Source organism: Molossus molossus, unplaced genomic scaffold (genome assembly GCF_014108415.1).
Source record: "Molossus molossus isolate mMolMol1 unplaced genomic scaffold, mMolMol1.p scaffold_m16_p_8, whole genome shotgun sequence".
Lineage (NCBI taxonomy): Eukaryota > Metazoa > Chordata > Mammalia > Chiroptera > Molossidae > Molossus > Molossus molossus.
This window is the reverse complement of record NW_023425402.1, coordinates 13,731,831-13,749,742: the sequence shown is the minus strand read 5'-3', so window position 1 is coordinate 13,749,742 and position 17,912 is coordinate 13,731,831. Positions and strand designations below refer to the sequence as shown.

Sequence of the window (17,912 nt, the reverse complement as noted above, 5' to 3'; positions counted from 1 at the left end):
TCCTTAATAATCTAAGTACAAATGGTAAATATTCTAGATGTACACTAAAAGAAGCTCAGAGTGTGGAACATACTTTATGAAATTTTAGAATCAAAATGGTTAAAACTGAGTTTGAACATTTAGTCAAACCAGAAAACATATCAAAGGGCCCATTCTCTGATAATATGATACACAAAACAAAAAGAACTGTAGAATTAATTTACCAGTTTTATCGCACAGACAAAATTGCCTATGACTGAAACCAGTGGTAGATCCTTGATGTAGCTTAAATATGGCTATAAACCAACTAAACCAACCAACCAACCAACAGGGAGAAACCTCTACCAATTAAGTAGATCGCACATATTTTAAAAAATATAAAATCAAAGTTATTGTTCTGCTGAAAATTAATGAATGTAAAAGATTATGTTCTATTCTAGCTGTATTAAAGTTAATATGAGGAATTTAAATCAAAATGGTTAAAACTGAGTGTAAGCAAATCCAAATCCAAAAAATAAATGAATTGTCCTTACATCATCTCTAAATCTGCTGGTAATTCACTTTCTTTTTCCCAGGTTAATATCTCTACTGCATAATGAAACATAATAGCAAAAATGTTGTAAGTTCTTGCTATGACATCTTCTGGTAAATGAATGAGAGGATCCTGGAAAAAAAAAAAAAAAGAACAGGAAAAAAATGCAACCTTGTTAAATGTACATCAATTTTTCTCTTTCTCATTCTGCTTCCACCCCTCAAAATACTACTGTAAAAAGCTGACTGATTTTTTTCAGCTTCAGTTTCTCGTTTGATTCTACATATAACATCCTACCAAATCAAACTTCTTAGAATGTTTCGTTCATTATAATCCCTATTGAAATCAACTGAACCAAAATATTCATTGGTACTCCAATGTCTAATGAATAAATCTAAACTTTAGAATGACATTCTAGGATCATTAAAACCTAACTACAAACCATCTTTATAGCTTCATATCCCACTAAGTCTCAATTTCCAGAATAAGCAAAGGAATATTATCTAAGGACAGACAACCAATATTTAGTTTTATAGGTGGTAAAGAAAAGTCTGATTTTGAGGATTATAAAGGTGAGAAGTCAACAAGGTCAAAAAACTGCTCTCTGATATTATAAGAATCACTTATAGGTTGTGTACGCATGTAACAGGGAACTTCCTACTTTAGATTCAACAGTAAGTTACTCAATTTCTAGGTTAATGTAAAAAAGTATTACTATAGCCTGGCTGATGTGGCTCAGTGGTTGAACGTCGACCCATGCACCAAGAGGTCACTGGTTCAATTCCTGACCAGGGCACATGCCCAGGTTGTGGGCCAAATCCCAAGTGGTGGCCAATCGATGTTCGCTCATTGATGTTTCTCTCTCTCTCTCTTCCTCTCCCTTCCTCGCTCTCTAAAATCAATAAAGAAAAAATTTTTTTTAAAGTATTACTATAAACATATACTAAATTTATCATGGTATCTTTCAGTCAAGGTTGGTAAAATGTTTTTAATCTTAAATTTTTATTTTAAACCTAAACATACTACTTAGCTTAATGGCTAGTGTTATATTCATTTCTCAAATAAAAAGATCAATATGTTCCAACATCATGAAATGAAAATCAGCATATTCTTGCAAATATACATAAGGCTACATACACAAAACATAAGTCTAGTGGAACTGATATAAAACAAATGAAGATGGGAGATGAAAAGGACAGATTCCTAGAGGAGATGGACCTAGGACTTAAAATGTAAGAAAAAAATTTTAAAGTAAGAAAAGCCCTGGCCAATGTGAATCTGTTGGTTGGAGCATCATCCATACACCGAAAGGTCACGGGTTTGATTCCCGGTCAGGACCAACTAGCAATGTACAAGGGGCTCCAATTTTTTTTATATCCTCACTAACACTTTTCTCTTGGTATGATCCTGATAACTGATTGTTTTTTTTGTTGTTGAGATTTCTGGGAAACAGAACCAAATGTTTAGAAATAGAGCCTGTCTACAGTAGCTGTATGGAAATTTATTATCTGAGTTTATGAACAGATATTATCTTGACTTCAGTTTATTTTCCTACCTTTATTTTCATTTTACCTGCTTTGTGTATGTATGTATATATATATATATGTATATATATATATGTATATATATATATATATATATATATATATATTTTTTTTTTTTTTTTTGGTATGTGCCCCTAGCGGGAACTGAACCCGGGTCTCATTGGACTGTGGGCCGACGCTCTAACCACTGAGCAAAACTGGCCAGGGCGCTTTTCCTTTTTTTAAAAAACCCTCATCCAAGGATTTTCCACTCATCTTCAGACAGAGTGGAGGGAAAAAAAGAGATAAACATAGATTGGTTGCCTCCCGCACGATCCCAACCAGGGCTGGGAACCATACGGCAACCAAGGTGCATGTCCTTAACTGGAATCAAACCTGTGGCTCTTTGGTCCGAGGGCTGACATTCCAACTCACTGTGGTTTTGATTTACATTTCCTTAATGACTAATGATGTTGAGCATGTTTTATGTGTCTATTGATCATTTGTATTATAGCTTTCGCAGAGAAACGTCTATTCAAGTCATTTGCCCATTAACTGAAAGATACATATATTGGATACTAGACCCTTATCAGACAAATAATTTGCAAATATTTTCTCCCATAGTCCTACTGTTTTATACTAGTTTTCAGTTTGTTTTTTTTAAAGCAAAACTCTCTTTTTAACATATATCTTCATTTGTCTTGTTTGTATTTTTATGTACAGAACTCCATTCTGATATATAAGATAAAAATGAAGCTGCTCTAATAGGAGTGAAGAAATCCAAAACCCTGACCACTTGGTGTTTCTCTGTAGCAAATTCTAGAACACTTAGACAAAGCAAATAAAACACAAGATACATGTTTTCTATAGCACTGACTAACTGCACAAATTTTATCTGTCCAAAACCTAGTGGAACACAGACTAAAAGACATTGTCCTACATCATAAGTCTTAGTTATTCTGTTGAAATATTTCAGACATGTAAGGTATAGGCACCAGGAAGAATTATTAATGCCCACTTGCCCCACATCCATATCAGACCTACTAATAATGCAGAAGCACTCTGAATGTACCCTCCTCTCTGCCATTTTAATATGTAACCTGAAATAAGGATCTTAAATCAAACATCAAATTGTCAAAAGCAGCAGCAGCAGCAGCAGCAGCAGCAGAGATTCAAGTATTTATTTAATTATAAATATCAGAGAAAAACAATGCAGGATCAACAACAATTTACTGAAGTAAACATTTACAGCTGGAGTGACTATAATTTGTACTGAGCTATCATCTCTACACTTGGTCCCATAACCTATCCAATGTCATTGATTTACCAGATGATGATTAGAACTGGCTGCCAGGTATGGCTATAGAAAAGAAAGATATCTGGTCTATGAAGTCTTAATTACAACACAAATATACAAAACCAACTATGTTAACTGGGCTACAGTTATACGAAAAATAATCTCTTCAATAATATGCCCTGGCCGGTTTGGCTCAGTGGTTAGAGCGTTGGCCTGCGGTCCAGAGAAACCCATGTTCGGTTCCGGCTAAGGGCACGTAACTTGGTTGCAGTTTGTCCCCGGCCCTGGTTGGGTCGTGTGGATGGCAACCATTCAATGTGTCCCTTTCACGTCGATGTTTCTCTCTCTCTCTCTCTCTCTCTCTCTCTCTCTCTCTCTCCCTCCCTCCCTCCCTCCCTCCCACTCTATCTGAACAAAATATAGAAAAATGTCCTCGGGTGAAGATAAATAAATAAATAAATAAAGTACCAACTGTGTTTATATAAAATAATAATAATAATAAATGAGAACTTAAAATAAAAAGGTGAATTAAAATACAGTTCCAGAATTTCAAGTGTGTACTATTAACAATAGTATTGCATCCATAAAATGCAAACAACTTTTAAAGTATATCTGATCACTATTAATAGTGACAGAACTATTTTGCTTATCCATTTCTCATATTATAACCTTACTCCTATATCTCAAAATATTTTAAACTCATGATAAAAACAGTATTTCCTTAAAAGAAAAAAAAAACTTTGAAAATGTTTTTACCTCTTCTTCTTCAACTTCAGAGGTGTTAAGTACATGTTTTTCACAGTAAGGACCTTCTTTCCAAGCTTCAGCATCACCACAATCACAGAAACCTCCACCTCCTGATGTTGTCATCTTGAAAAGTAATTATAAAGCATCTTGTCAATAAGTGTTTACGGAGGGCTATCAGATCAGAAATAATAGCAACTACTAAGGAAATAACATTGCTAAAGTATTTATTTTGGAGGGATGAAATGAAATAAAATGCCAAACCTCTCAATGTTGTAAAGCTTATTTAGCCTGGCCAGTGTGGCTCAGTGGACTGAGCATCCTTCCATGGACTGAGAGGTCCCAGTTCAATTCCTAGTCAGGGCACATGCCCAGTTTTTTGGCTCAATCCCCAGTAGGGGGCGTGCAAGAGGCAGCCGGTTGATGTTTCTCACATCGGTGTTTCCCTCTCTCTTCTTCCCACTCTATCTGAACATAAATGCAAAAATATCCTCAGGTAAGGATTTAAAAAAAAAGAGTGCTGCATCTGCATCAGAGAAAGTAAGCAACAAAAACTATTAAAATAGTTTATTTTTCTTTTCTCACACTCACTAAATAGCATTCTTTGAAAAGAAAGGGAAGCTAAGGAAATATAAAAGTGGACTGTCTGGTCATAAAAAACCTTTCACCACCTTCAGGGTTCAAGAATTAGTTATACTTTTTTTTTGGTATGTGCCCCTAGCGGGAACCGAACCTGGGACTCTCTGGTCCGCAGGCCGATGCTCCAACCGCTGAGCCGAACTGGCCAGGGTGAATTATTTATACTTTTAAGACACAGAAATGATTCAAGGAATCTGGTAAGACAGAATCAATTAATCATTGGTAGATTGGAAAATCTGAACATTAAAAAATTCTTAAAGTTTAATAATCATTATTAAATGCAAATTTTAGGTTAGCTCTAATACATTGTGCCCAAAGAAAGTATCTGTGTATTATATATCACAAATAATTAATGTAAATCCACAAATGACAGTTATTCTCAGGGGCTGCAAAAATATATGTCAAAAACATGGGCAGGCAGGCATTTGGAAAATAACCCCACCCCTTAGTTTCACATTTGTCCTCATTACTGAAGATAGGTAGAACCTTAAAGGAAACTGGGGTTCTCTTACTGATTTATGAATCAAAAGAGAACACAAAAATATAAGGAGTTCAATTTTGTAGCTGTTTTTATTTAATTAGTATCAATATTTGGGTATTGTGAATAAAAAGCAAACCGGAGGAAAAGTCCTGAACCAACAGGGCTCCTGAAATAATAAGAATGCAATATTTCCTCTCTACCATTTTATTTGAGATTAGAGTGAAAAAGTTCCAGCTCCTAACAGTTTCCTAATTTTTGAATGTTCATGGCCCTGTTTTCAATTTCTAGTAGAGGAACCAAGACAAGCTTAGCAATAATCTGCCTTTGTCTGTTTCCCTGACTTAAAAGCAAACATACTTGATTTTTTGAAAAGTACTGACTGCCCTGGCCGGTTTGGCTCAGCGGTTAGAGCGTCGGCCTGCGGTCCTGAGAGACCCGGGTTCGGTTCCCGCTAAGGGCACGTACCTCGGTTGCAGTTTGTCCCCGGCCCTGGTTGGGTTGTGCGGGTGGCAGCCACTTGATGTGTTCCTTTCACATCGATGTTTCTCTCTCTCTCTGTTCCTCTCTCTCCCTCCCACTCTACCTGAACAAAAAATGGAAAAATGTCCTCGGGTGAGGATAAAAAAAAAAAAAAAAGAAAAGTACTGACTGCATTACAGCAGAAAAAATAATAAAATTGGTGGGTCTTAGGTTCTGGAGTTGGGCCGTCTTCAACACTGCAGTAGATACCTCTTTAATATAAGAAATCACAAATCTTCCGTGGAAGATGACCAGTAGTAAATAGAACATTTCTTAAATGTATAATCCTGTCACTCTCCTCTCCTTGTCTCACACATCCCCCTGTAGGAACCTCCCTCTCACACTCCTGACTTTCAGTTTGATCCTCTGATTTCTGATAATCCTTTTGATAAGCCTAGAGTTCTAGAGATAACATTAAAAAATAGGAAAACAAATTAAATGGAAATCCATATAGATGAGCTGATATCTGTGTTCTCTCTCTCTTTTATCCTCACCCAAGGACATTTTTGCATTTTTATATTCAGATAGAGCAGGCGGGAGAGAAGGAGGGAGAGAGAGAGAGAAACATGAACGTGAGAGAGACACATCAAGTGGTTGCCACCCATATGACCCCAACCGGGGCCGGGGGCAAACTGCAAGTGAGGTACATGCCCTTTGTGGGAACCGAACCCAGGACTCTCCGGTCCCGGGCCGACACTCTAACTGCTGAGCTAAACCGGCCAGGGCTGTGTTCTCTTTTAAACCATGTGTTCCAAGAAGTCTAGATTCATAATTCATTTCTGTATAGCTATCATAGTTTAATGGTGTTTAAATAACACATTTCTTAAATCTCCCATTTTAGTGTTTGAATCATGGAATTTTTAAAAAGCAGATAAGGTATCTAGTATAAAATTCAATACTAGGTATGGATATTATCTGGACATTACTAACCCTGTATCGATGGTCTCTGTGAATACTTCCCAAAAAGCACTCCATGCATAAAACACAAGTTGGATCAACTGCACAGTCTCTATAAAGTAAAAAAAAAAAAAAAAAAAAAATCAGTGTCATAAAATAACTACATATTTCACAATATAATATTTCAAAATGGATTCCACCCTAGAAGAACAATACAGTGAAGTGCCTTGGTGTTAAAAGAAAGGAAATATTATTCCCAAAGATCTCTCAGATCTTTGCTCAATGAAATCAGCTTACACTGGATGCTTCTCACACTGGATGTGTACAGGCGAGTCTTCAAAGGCACATACTACTAGAATAGTAATTTCCCCCAAAGATTTTGGGGAATCACATGTTATATTAAAACATAAAGAGATGTTATGGAATAGATTTTAAATTTTATGAATTCTTAACATCTATCTTCAGATTTCAAGTAACTTCCTCCAAACATATGTTTCAAAACAATGGTCTTCAAAGCGGTATGTATGTATACCCAGAAAGGCAAGAAAGAGGTCTAACCAGGATGCAAGAAAATATTAAAACTTATATATATATTTTTTGTATGTGCCCCTAGTGGGAACCGAACCCAGGACTCTCTGGTCGGCAGGCCAACACTCCAACCACTGAGCCAAACCGGCCAGAACTTATATTTCTATTTAAATTTTAACTAATTTAAAAGGGAAATTAAACATTCTAAATGATTAATATACAGACTGACATGGGTCTTCTCACTTGGTCATTATGTCTGATGGTCACATAACACATATGGTTCATAAGACATCCTGACAGGAGAGTAAGAATTCCATGTCCTCAGTCACTTCATTTGCTTTCATCATATTACCAGTTAGATACATTTACAGGTTATATCTTAAATAAGAGACTCTCTCTAATTCCATGAAATGAGATGGGGAACCACGAAAATCTCTAAATTTCCCTTATCTCTGGTTCCTGTATCCTCATAAGTAAGCACTCAAATGTGCTTATTGTGTGTTTTATTTGCACATGTTTTAGCAAAATGTTTTTTAGTGCATTTATTTATTTATTTATTTTAAATCCTCACCCAATGATATTTTTCCATTTATCTTCAAACAGAGTGGGGGAGGGGAGAACATTAATGTGAGAGACACATCGATTGGTTGCCTCCTGCATGACCCCGACCAGGGCCAGGGAATGATTCGTAACCGAGGTACGTGCCCTTGACCAGAATCAAACCCACAACTCTTTGGTCTCCGTGCCAATGCGCTAACTGCTGAGCCAAACCTGCCAGGGCTAAGCACATGTATTTTTAATACATGCAAATCTTCCTGTTATATATCACATTCTATTCTTTACTTTTTTACTTCTGTAGCATGATCCATTCATTTTGTGTGTGTACAACTGACTTGCTGCTTCTAATCGTTACACAATATGCCATAATCTGTATCTAAAACATTTTGTCTCTACTATCCCTGGACCCAACATCTGGATTACCCCTAATGCCTTTCTATTACAAATGATGCTACAAGAACATTCCTGTAAATGTTCTCTTATGGATCTGTCTGAGACTTTATTTGGCATATAAAATCAAGAGCTGAATTCCTGCATCATATACTACTATATGTAAATTTCTTTTTTATTTTTATTTTCTTTATTGATTTTTAGAGAGAGAGAGACAGAAAGAGGGAGAGAAACATTGATGAGAGAGAGAACATCGATTGGCTGCCTCCTGCATGCCCCCCACTGGGGATTAGGCCCATAACCTAGACAGGTGCCCTGACCACAAATCAAACCAGTGACCTCTTGGTACATGGGTCGATGCTCAACCACTAAGCCACACTGGCTGGGCTATATGTAAATTTCTTATTCTGAGTGCCATGCTACTGTCCAGAGTGCCTACATATATCCTCACCAGTGTGTGAGGGTTTTTATAGCCCTGAATCTTCATCAGCACTTATTTTTATCTGGTTTTCTAATCTGTGTGTCACACTAACATACATGAAATGATGTCCTACTGTTTTAATTTGCATTTCCCTGACTGCTAATATGTTTGAGCAACTCTTCATATGCTTATTGCTTTGGGGGCTTCCTTTTCTCTATAAGCAGCCTATTTTTATCCTTTGCCCATTTTTCTGCTGGGATAACTTTCTTTATATTGTTTATTTAGAGGAGTTCCCTATACAAACTAATCTAGAAGATATTAATCACTTAGCTATATTAAATATTACAAATATTGTCTCCCATTTGTCATCTGTGTATTAATTTTGTCCATGGGGTCCTTTGTTAAATAGAATTCTTATTTTGATGTAACTAAATTTACACACAAAAAAAAACTGGTTAGTGCTTTTAGGTTTTAAGACTTTCCCCAAACCAGGACACAAATGTGTTTTTCATTTTCTTCTATTAACCTTTTGGTTTTATCTTCCACATTTAAGTATTTAATTCTTCTGGAGTCTACCTTTGCACATATATAGAGTAGAGATAGCTTTATTTCTCTATATATAATGAGCTATGTTTTTTTCCAGCACCACCTACTAAACAATCTAACTTTTACCTATTGATTGTGGTATAGCCTTCAAATTGTAAGTTCTGACACATCTTTGGGTCTATTTCTAAGCTCTCTAATATGTTTGAGTGATCTATTTGTTCTTATACCATACCACACTGTATTTCTATGGCTTTGTAGTATGTCTTAACATTTGACAGGGAAAGTTCCCCTTTATTTTCCATTTTTAAGATTAACTCAGCTACTCACAAACTCTTCTTTTTTTTTTATCCTCACCCGAGGACATTTTTCCATTTTTTGTTCAGGTAGAGTGGGGGGGAGAGAGAGGAACAGAGAGAGAGAGAGAAACATTGATGTGAAAGGGACACATCGAGTGGCCGCCACCCGCACAACTGACCAGGGCCGGGGACAAACTGCAACCGAGGCACATGCCCTTAGCGGGAACCGAACCCGGGTCTCTCAGGACCACAGGCCGACGCTCTAACCGCTGAGCCAAACCGGCCAGGGCATAAACTCTTCTTTATTCTTCCACACATCACTAGTATAAGTTTATAGAGTTCCTCAAAAAGTATACAGCTAATATTCTGACGGAGATTACTTGGAATTTATTGATAAACTTCAAAGGTAATAACATTATCACAAGAGTAAATTATCATGTCCATGAGTATTTCTTATGTCTTTTATTAAAGTTTTAAAGGTTTTTATTAAATCTTCACCTGCGGATATTTGTTTTTGTTTTATTTTAATTTTTAGAGAGAGAGAAAAGAAGGGAGGGAGGGAGATAGAAGAGAGAGAGAAACATCACTCAGTTGCCTCCCCTACACCCCCCAAACGGGGATCGAACCCATAATCTAGATATGTGCCCTGACTGAAAATCAAACCCACAACATTCTGATGTACGGGACAACGCTCCAGTCTGGCCAGGGCTAAAGATTTTTCATGAGTCCTTTGTATTCAAAGTAAATGAGTATACAGTCTGTATATATTGACATTTCTATTTCTTTTCCTTTTTTTAAGACTTTTGAGAGAGAGAGAAAGGGAGACAGAGAAACATCGATAAGCTGCCTCCTGCATGCCCCCTGCTGGGGGATCCAGTGAGCAACTTGGGCATGTGCCCTGGCTGCAGATCAAACTGGCAACCTTTTGGTGCATGGGACAAGGCCCAACCAACACAGCCACGCAGGCCAGGGCTCTATCTCTTTCTTTACAACATTTACACCTTTCATTTTTCTTCCCTATATTCTTCACAAGAACCTCCAGAAATATGTTAAAAAGTAGCAATAATAGTAGGCATCCTTGTCTTGTTTTTCATATTAAACATACCTAAAGTTCCTCCATTAAGTACTATGTTACTAGGTTTACCAGGAAAGTGCTCTTCTAGCCCAGCTGGTGTGCTCAGTGCTTGAATGTCGACCCATGCACCAGTTCCATTCCTGGGGGCACATGCCCAGGTTGTGTGCATGCCCAGTGGGGGGCATGCAGGAAGCGACCAATCGATGTTCTCTCTCATCTATGTTTCTATCTCTTTCTCCCTCTCCCTTCCTCTCTCTCTAAAATCAATAAAGAAAAAGAAAAGAGAGAGAGAGAGAGAGAGAGAGAGAGAGAGAGAGAAAGTGCTCTTCCAGAAAGAACCAAGCATTTACTTTGCCTTTCCTATATAAACTGTTTCTCAGGGTAATCAAAGGATTGATGAGGGACTATGTTTCTTTTAATAATAATAAACTAATAAACTAACAGGCTAAGAAAAATATGATGTTAGGCCTGGCCGGTTTGGCTCAGCGGTTAGAGCATCGGCCTGCGGTCCAGAGAGACCCGGGGTCGGTTCCCGCTACGGGCACATACCTCAGTTGTAGTTTGTCCCTGGCCTTGGTTGGGTCGTGCCAGTGGCAACCACTCGATATGTCCCTTTCACATCGATGTTTCTCTCTCTCTCTCTCACTCCCACTCCATCTGAACAAAAATGGAAAAAGTGTCCTGGGGTGAGGATAAAAATTTTTAAAAAATGATGTTAGAATATCACCATTTTGCTTCCCCCTAATAAAATAATGATCCAAGCCAGCAATTTTCAACCATTTTCATCTCATGACACACATAAACTAATTAGTAAAATTCTGAGGAACACCAAAAAATATATTTTTTGCTGATCTGACAAAATAAGAGGTATATTCTTTTTTAAATGTTTTTATTGATTTGAGAGAGAGAGAGGAAGGGAGAGACAGGAACATCGATGAGAGAGAGAAATCCATTGGCTGCCTCCTGTGCTTCCCCCACTGGGGATTGAGCCCATAACCCAGACCAGGAATCAAACCAGGACCTCTCAGTCCATGGGATGATGCTCAACCCATGGAGCCAAGCCATCGGGCCATAGGTATAATTTTTTTTTAATCCTCACTCAAGGACATTTTTCCATTTTTTGTTCAGACAGAGTGGGAGGGAAGGAGAGGAAGAGAGAGAGAAAGAAAAACTTAGACGTGAAAGGGCCACATCGAGTGGCCGCCACCCACACAACCCAACCAGGGCCGGGAACAAACTGCAACCAAGGTACGTGCCCTTAGCGGGAACCGAACCTTAGTCTCTCTGGACTGCAGGCCAGTGCTCTAACCGCTGACCCAAACCGGCCAGGACCAATAGGTATAATTTTTATTCACTCACACCAGATGGCTATTGTAGTGTTGGTTGTGGTCTTTTTTTTTTTTTTTAATTTGACAACCTAAAGGAAAGGAGGTCAGTGTCCCTGACTAAATAGTCAGGTACTGCATTTAAAAAAAATTCTTAGGGCATACCAGTGGAAAATTGCTGATCTAGGCAACAAGCAAGAGTGATTACTAAAACATCAAGTAATGGTTGCATCTGCCAGGTACATAAACCCACTGGTCAATCTCAACAAAAGTATCCAAGCATCATGTGCTTCCTGGTATGAAGAATTAAGAAGTAAAACATCACCTTGGCCTGTTTGGCTCAACGGTTAGACTGTTGGCCCGCGGACCAGAGAGACCTGGCTTCGGTTTCCACTAAGGGCACGTACCTCAGTTCCAGGTTGTCCCCGTCCGGTTGGGAACAAGTGGGTGGTAACTAGTCAATGTGTATCTCTTACATAGATGATTCTCTCTCTCTTTCTCCCCACCTCTCCCGCTCTGAGGATAAATGCAAAAACGTCCTCGGGTGAGGATAAGAAGAAAAAAAAAGAAAGAAATAATACACCAATAATTATGCAGTGACTATCACTCCCCAACCACATAACAAAATTTAATTAAGCCTAACTACCTCTTTAGAGAAAATACAAGAAATAAAGAAATATGTTAAGAGATTCCGGTCAAAAAGATAGTGTAGGTAAATGCGGTCCTTGCATCCTCAAAATTACAACTAAACTAAACAACAAAAGTCCTATGACTGAGGAATAAAGAAGCCACACAGGAACTGGTAGGGCCCGACCAGTGTGGCTCAGTGGTTGAGTGTCGACCCACGCACTAAGAAGTCAAGGGTTCGATTCCTGGTCAGGGCACATGCCGAAGTTGTGGGCCCGATCCCCAGTGGGGGGCATGCAGGAGATGGCCAATCGATGTTCTGTCTCATCGATGTTTCTATCTCTCCCTCTCACTTCCTCTCTCTCTAAAATCAATAAAGGAAAACAAATTTTTTTAAGTAGTACAGCCACACAATAGATTCTATCTGGTTCTATCAGCTGATATGAACAGATACCAAAATTCTGTTAAACAGAGAAAGGAAAGCCCTGGCCAGTTTGGCTCAGCGGTTAGAGTATTGGCCTGCGGTCCGGAGAGACCCGGGTTCCGTTCCCACTAAAGGCACGTACCTCGGTTGCACGTACCCTGGCCCTGGTTGGGTCATGCAGGAGGCAGCCACTCGATGTGTCCCTTTCACATCAATGTTTCTCTCTGTCTTCCTCTCTCTCTTTCTCTCTTCCTCTCTCTCCCTCCCACGCTATCTGAACAAAAAATGAAAAAATGTCCTGGGGTGAAGATAAAAAACAAAACAAAACAAAAACAGAGAAAGGAAAATTTAGCCTCTATATATAACATACTCCCTTTTGTATGTATGTTTGCATATATGTATGTTTAAGATAATAATATATATAGGACTGCACAGAAAATTTCTGAGGGCCTGGCCGGTGTGGCTCAGTGGTTGAGCATCGACCCATGCACCAAGAGGTCCCAGTCAGGGCACATGCCCAGGTTGTGGGCCAAGTCCCCAGTGGGGGGCATGCAGGAGGCGGCCAATAGATGTTCTCTCTCATCGATGTTTCTCTCTCTCTCTAAAATCAATAAAGCAAAAAAAAAATTTTAATAAAATTTCTGGAGGGATACATAAGAAAATGCTAACAATGATTCTGAGCAATAGGAATACAAAGTCATAAAGGAGATGAGCATTTTCCTGTCTATCTTCTACTCTTATATACTGAATTTTCAACAAATTAAAAAAAAAAAATTCATCCTTTAGCAGTAAGTACATATATCACCCATATCACAGTTCCTAACACCATTCCCAACTAAAAGGAAACTCCACCTCAACTAACCTGTAACACCACTTAGATCACACTAAAATTTATAAGATTTGTGTAATGCTATCTTGAAAGTCTCACAGAAAGACCAAGAATTAGTCAGATGTTTATCCATCTATATACACTCCCTGATGCTGATGATTGCTACAGCTGTCTTTTAGGAACAAGCAGAGGATATTTTGCAGGACCAGGAAGTGAACCAGCTAAAATCGCCTGAGACTGTCTGGAACAGCCTGAAGAACCCTCTAGTATCTTCTCATGAACTTTCCTCATTATAATACTAAATTCTCCACCCAGAGGTGAAGATTTTCCATCATTTCTGAACATGTGATGTACAAGCACTGGCATGTCCCCACCTATACATGCAATGACAAAGTTTACCTTGATGTTTGTGCATGATTTACCCTAATAAAGATGGATTAGATGCTTGTCCTTTCTTGCTGGTTCACAATAAAGTTCCTTCTCATAAAATCATCTTTTATTGGCAACTACTGAGCATTCAGACCCAGTTTGGTTGGTAACATGATTCCACATAAGGGTTAGAGTAAGTAAAGAGTGAGCTATGGACATCTTGAGCCAGAAAGTAAAGAAGCATTCAAACACTAATGAAAGCATGTGCAAAGGATAAAGAAGCTAGTGTGGTGGGGCTTCCATAGGCCAAATTTGGGATAATATGAACATCAAAAAGAATTACTGTAACTAAAAAACTATCAAGAAAAGCAAGAAGATAATTATTACAAGAGTCAAGGTAGCAGTTAATTATGGAGTAGGAAGAAAGCATACAGTGCGTTTCTGGAATGCTGGTGATATTCTGGTTCTTGATCTAGAAAATAATTACATGATGTTTGTTTTGTAATTACTTATAACACTGCATATACTGTTGTGTACTACATATAATACTTCATAATTTAAAATTAAAGATGTAAGTTTTCAGGGAAGATTGTCAAGTAAAAACAAGAGCCTTTTAGAATTATAATATTTTACCTGCAAGAGTATGTAGGCTCTCCCACTTTAAAAACACGGCCACAAAGATGAGAAGGTTTGTTTGCTTCTTCAAGTTTTGGAAATCCAAATGCAGGATCTTCACCACAAATGTACCACTCCATCGGCCCCAACAAAACATGCTGTGCTAGCATGTCTTCTTTCTGTGGAAAAGGGTTGGGACCCCTGCAGTAGATTTTGGGTACATAGTGGGCTAAATGCTGGTATACTTCTCTAGTGAGGTCAGTAGACTGCAGCCATTTCTTTAAAAAAAGAAAAAAGGAAAAATAGTTTTAAACAATGTCAAGAAACTACTAATTTGAATAAATCTATTTTCTTTTAGGTACAAAAATATTGAGAGTCTTATAAATTATTTTGTTGACAACACTCATCACTGTATGTCTTCTTTCCAAAAAGGGCAACATTGTATACTTTATTAAAATCCAAACTACTTTAGCATTCTACTTAAAGTGAAAGTAAAATTAAAGTGAAATGAGCCCCCAAAGCAACCTTCTGTAGAGAGTACAGGAAAATGACCCCAACAAATCATCATATAAATCACTAGCCATTGAACCCATCTGACTTCCTTTCTAATGCTTTGTTCAAGTTTTATTATTTTTCTTTTCAAATTTTTATTAGATTATTTTCAAGTACAGTTGACAGACGGCATTATCTTAGTGTCAGGTGTACAACATAGTGATTAGGCATTTATATACCTTACAAAGTGATCACCCCGATATTTTGATTATGATTTGGATTCTCTTTGTCAGTTTGCTGACATGAACAGCCAATAAATTAATTATATTTCTGATTAACATGAGATGACATACCACTCTCTTATGAATGTCAGTCCATAAGCAATTTTGTCCCACCGATATAGCTTCTTTTACTGATCAACTTCACCATAAGACCTTTCTTCTTTGCTCTCCCTGCTAAAAATAAACCAAAAACAGCCACTTTTTTCTGTCCCCAAACTTTTATGTCCAACTACCGGAGATCATTATACTTAGACAGCTAATAGATACTGTGATATTGTGATTTATAATAAGAAATGTATATTTGGTCTTCTTCCCATTCCTGGCATAGCTCCTAAAACTCCTGAAATTTCCTAAGTGATAAGTGAGATAAAGGTGAAAGGAGTGTCTTTTGTTATTTATAACATGCCCCTTTGAGGAGCTGGAGGCTGAGTTAATGGTCAGTGACTTAATCAATCATTACCACGTAACAAAGCTTCCATAAAAACCCCTCAATGTTAGGATTCACTGAATTTCTAGGTTGGTAAATACACAGAGGTGCTGGCAAAGGGCATGGAAGCTCTGCCCCCTCTTCTCACATACCTTGCTCTATGCATCTCTTCCATCTGGCTGTTCCTGAGTTGTATCATTTTATAATAAACCAGAAATCCAGTAAATAAATTGATTCCCTGAGAGTTCTGTGAGATGTTCTAGCAAGTGAATGAACCCAAAGAAAGGATCATGCAAACTCTGGATTTGTAGCCAACTCTGCCGGAAGTTGTAGGTATCTTGAGGACAGTGGGGAAGGGAGAGATCTTGTGGGACTGAGCCCTTTATCTGTGGGGTCTGACGCTAACTCTAGGTGTATAGTGTCAGAAATGAATGGAACTGTAGGCCACTCAGTTGGTGTCTCGGAGAATTATGGAACTGCTTGGTGTAGGGAACCCTGCCCTGCCATACATATTCGGTGGCCAGAGTACTGGTGTAAGAGTAGAGAAACAGAGTTTTTCCTTTTAGACACCAAGTCAGTATGTCCAAAATTGAACTAATGATCCATCCACAGTGGCCAAAACTCTGTTATTTTCCTCATTTTCCTATTTTAGGTACCAGCACACACCCAGGTATCCAAACCAAAAAAAACCCTGAAAATATTCCTTCCTTCCCACCTCAACATCCAATTGAGTCCTATCCATTAGGCTTCTTAAATATTTGTTGAATCCATCCATTTCTTTCCATCTCCACAGGCACTACCTCCACTTACTTTAGTCCAAACCCCACCCCATTCCTGTCTTTCACCAGAATTAGAGCAATGATGTCCTCCCCACTCCTCTTACCCCTCTACAGTCAATTTCCCAACCTCACTACCACAGTGATTCTTGAAAAGTACCAATCTGATCATGTCATTCAGCTTCTCCTTGTATTGAGAAATAAGTCAACTCCTCTAACACGATTTACAAAGTCCTTTGCCTTGTATCAATACTCTCCCAGTCTTCTCCAGACCCGTGTTGGCTCCTCTCAATCTGCTTTACAAGACTATTCTCTACCCATTTTTCAGATCTCAGGTTATGTTTCACTTTTTCTAAGATGCCTTCTTAACCCATTCCTCTTTTCCCTCTCCTGTTTCCATATACCCCCAGGTCAAAAACAGAACCTGGCCCCAGTAGACATTTAATAAAATCTGTTAACTGAATGACTACAAATATGTTTACACTACTTACTGTCACATTACACTAATATTGTGGAAAGATTCTCTACGTGGTTTTAATGAAAGCAGAGATAAAGCAGATCCAGGCCTGCAGTCTCTAAAAACCAAACCAAATAAACCCTAGGTAAAGCATCATTCAAACTAGTACCTCCTTTCTGGTGCCTTGCTATTTCCTGAAGTCTTTTCCAGGTATTCTGTCATTTACCCCTGCCTCACCTGCCAATTCAGACGCTATGTTCATTTGTCTTCCATATTACTTTGTGGGAACTGAACTGGCAACCTTTTAGTGCACGAACTATGCTCATCCAACTGAGCCACACAGCCAGGTTCTTTCTCCCTTTAAAGCAGCAGCTCTAAATCAAAATTATACATACACTTAAGTATAAGTATAAAAGGACAAGAAAAAAAAAGTAGTCAAAAGGTAGCTCAGTTGGTATGAGCATCGTCCCAATACACCAAGGTAGTAGGTTCAATCAGGGTACATCAAGAAGCAACCAAATGAATGCATACATAAGTAGACCAACAAATCAATGTTTCTCTCTCTCTCTCTCTCTCTCTCTCTCAAATCAATCAATTAAAAAAAAAAAAAAGTAGTCAACAGTAAAAGGCAGTCATCAACCAACAAACTAGAATCTAATTCTTTGAAATAAAAAAACCTTTTGGGTTACATCCAAGGATAAATGTCCAGTTTTTCACCCACTGTTAGCAAATCCTATTTAAAATATGAATCACGATAGAGTAAAATTATCCTAAGCAATTTACTGTTTATGAATGAAAAACTAAGCATTAAAATTAAAAGAATTCCTAGGTGGGTACTGGGTGGAGGGCTGGGGGGATCACTTCA

At 38.1% G+C, this 17,912-nt stretch overlaps 1 protein-coding gene across 14 annotated transcripts in view; it reads right to left on the bottom strand.

The window, feature by feature from the left end:
* UBR2 (ubiquitin protein ligase E3 component n-recognin 2) overlaps positions 1–17,912 on the bottom strand; it is a 107,661-nt gene that overhangs the window by 82,328 nt on the left and 7,421 nt on the right. For 12 of the 14 annotated variants that reach the window (XR_004957609.1, XM_036248297.1, XM_036248296.1 and 9 more), the window contains exons 2-5: positions 14,633–14,892; positions 6,645–6,723; positions 4,088–4,201; positions 513–643 (exon numbers count right to left, since the gene is read on the bottom strand). Coding sequence is in view for 13 of the 14 variants with exons in the window: in XM_036248297.1 (XP_036104190.1) it covers positions 513–643; positions 4,088–4,201; positions 6,645–6,723; positions 14,633–14,892 (584 nt within the window). In the remaining variant the exon portion in view is untranslated. Of the gene's footprint in view, positions 1–512; positions 644–4,087; positions 4,202–6,644; positions 6,724–14,632; positions 14,893–15,459; positions 15,562–17,912 lie in introns of those variants that run through there. The other 2 variants (XM_036248301.1, XM_036248302.1) reach the window with 2 other exon arrangements.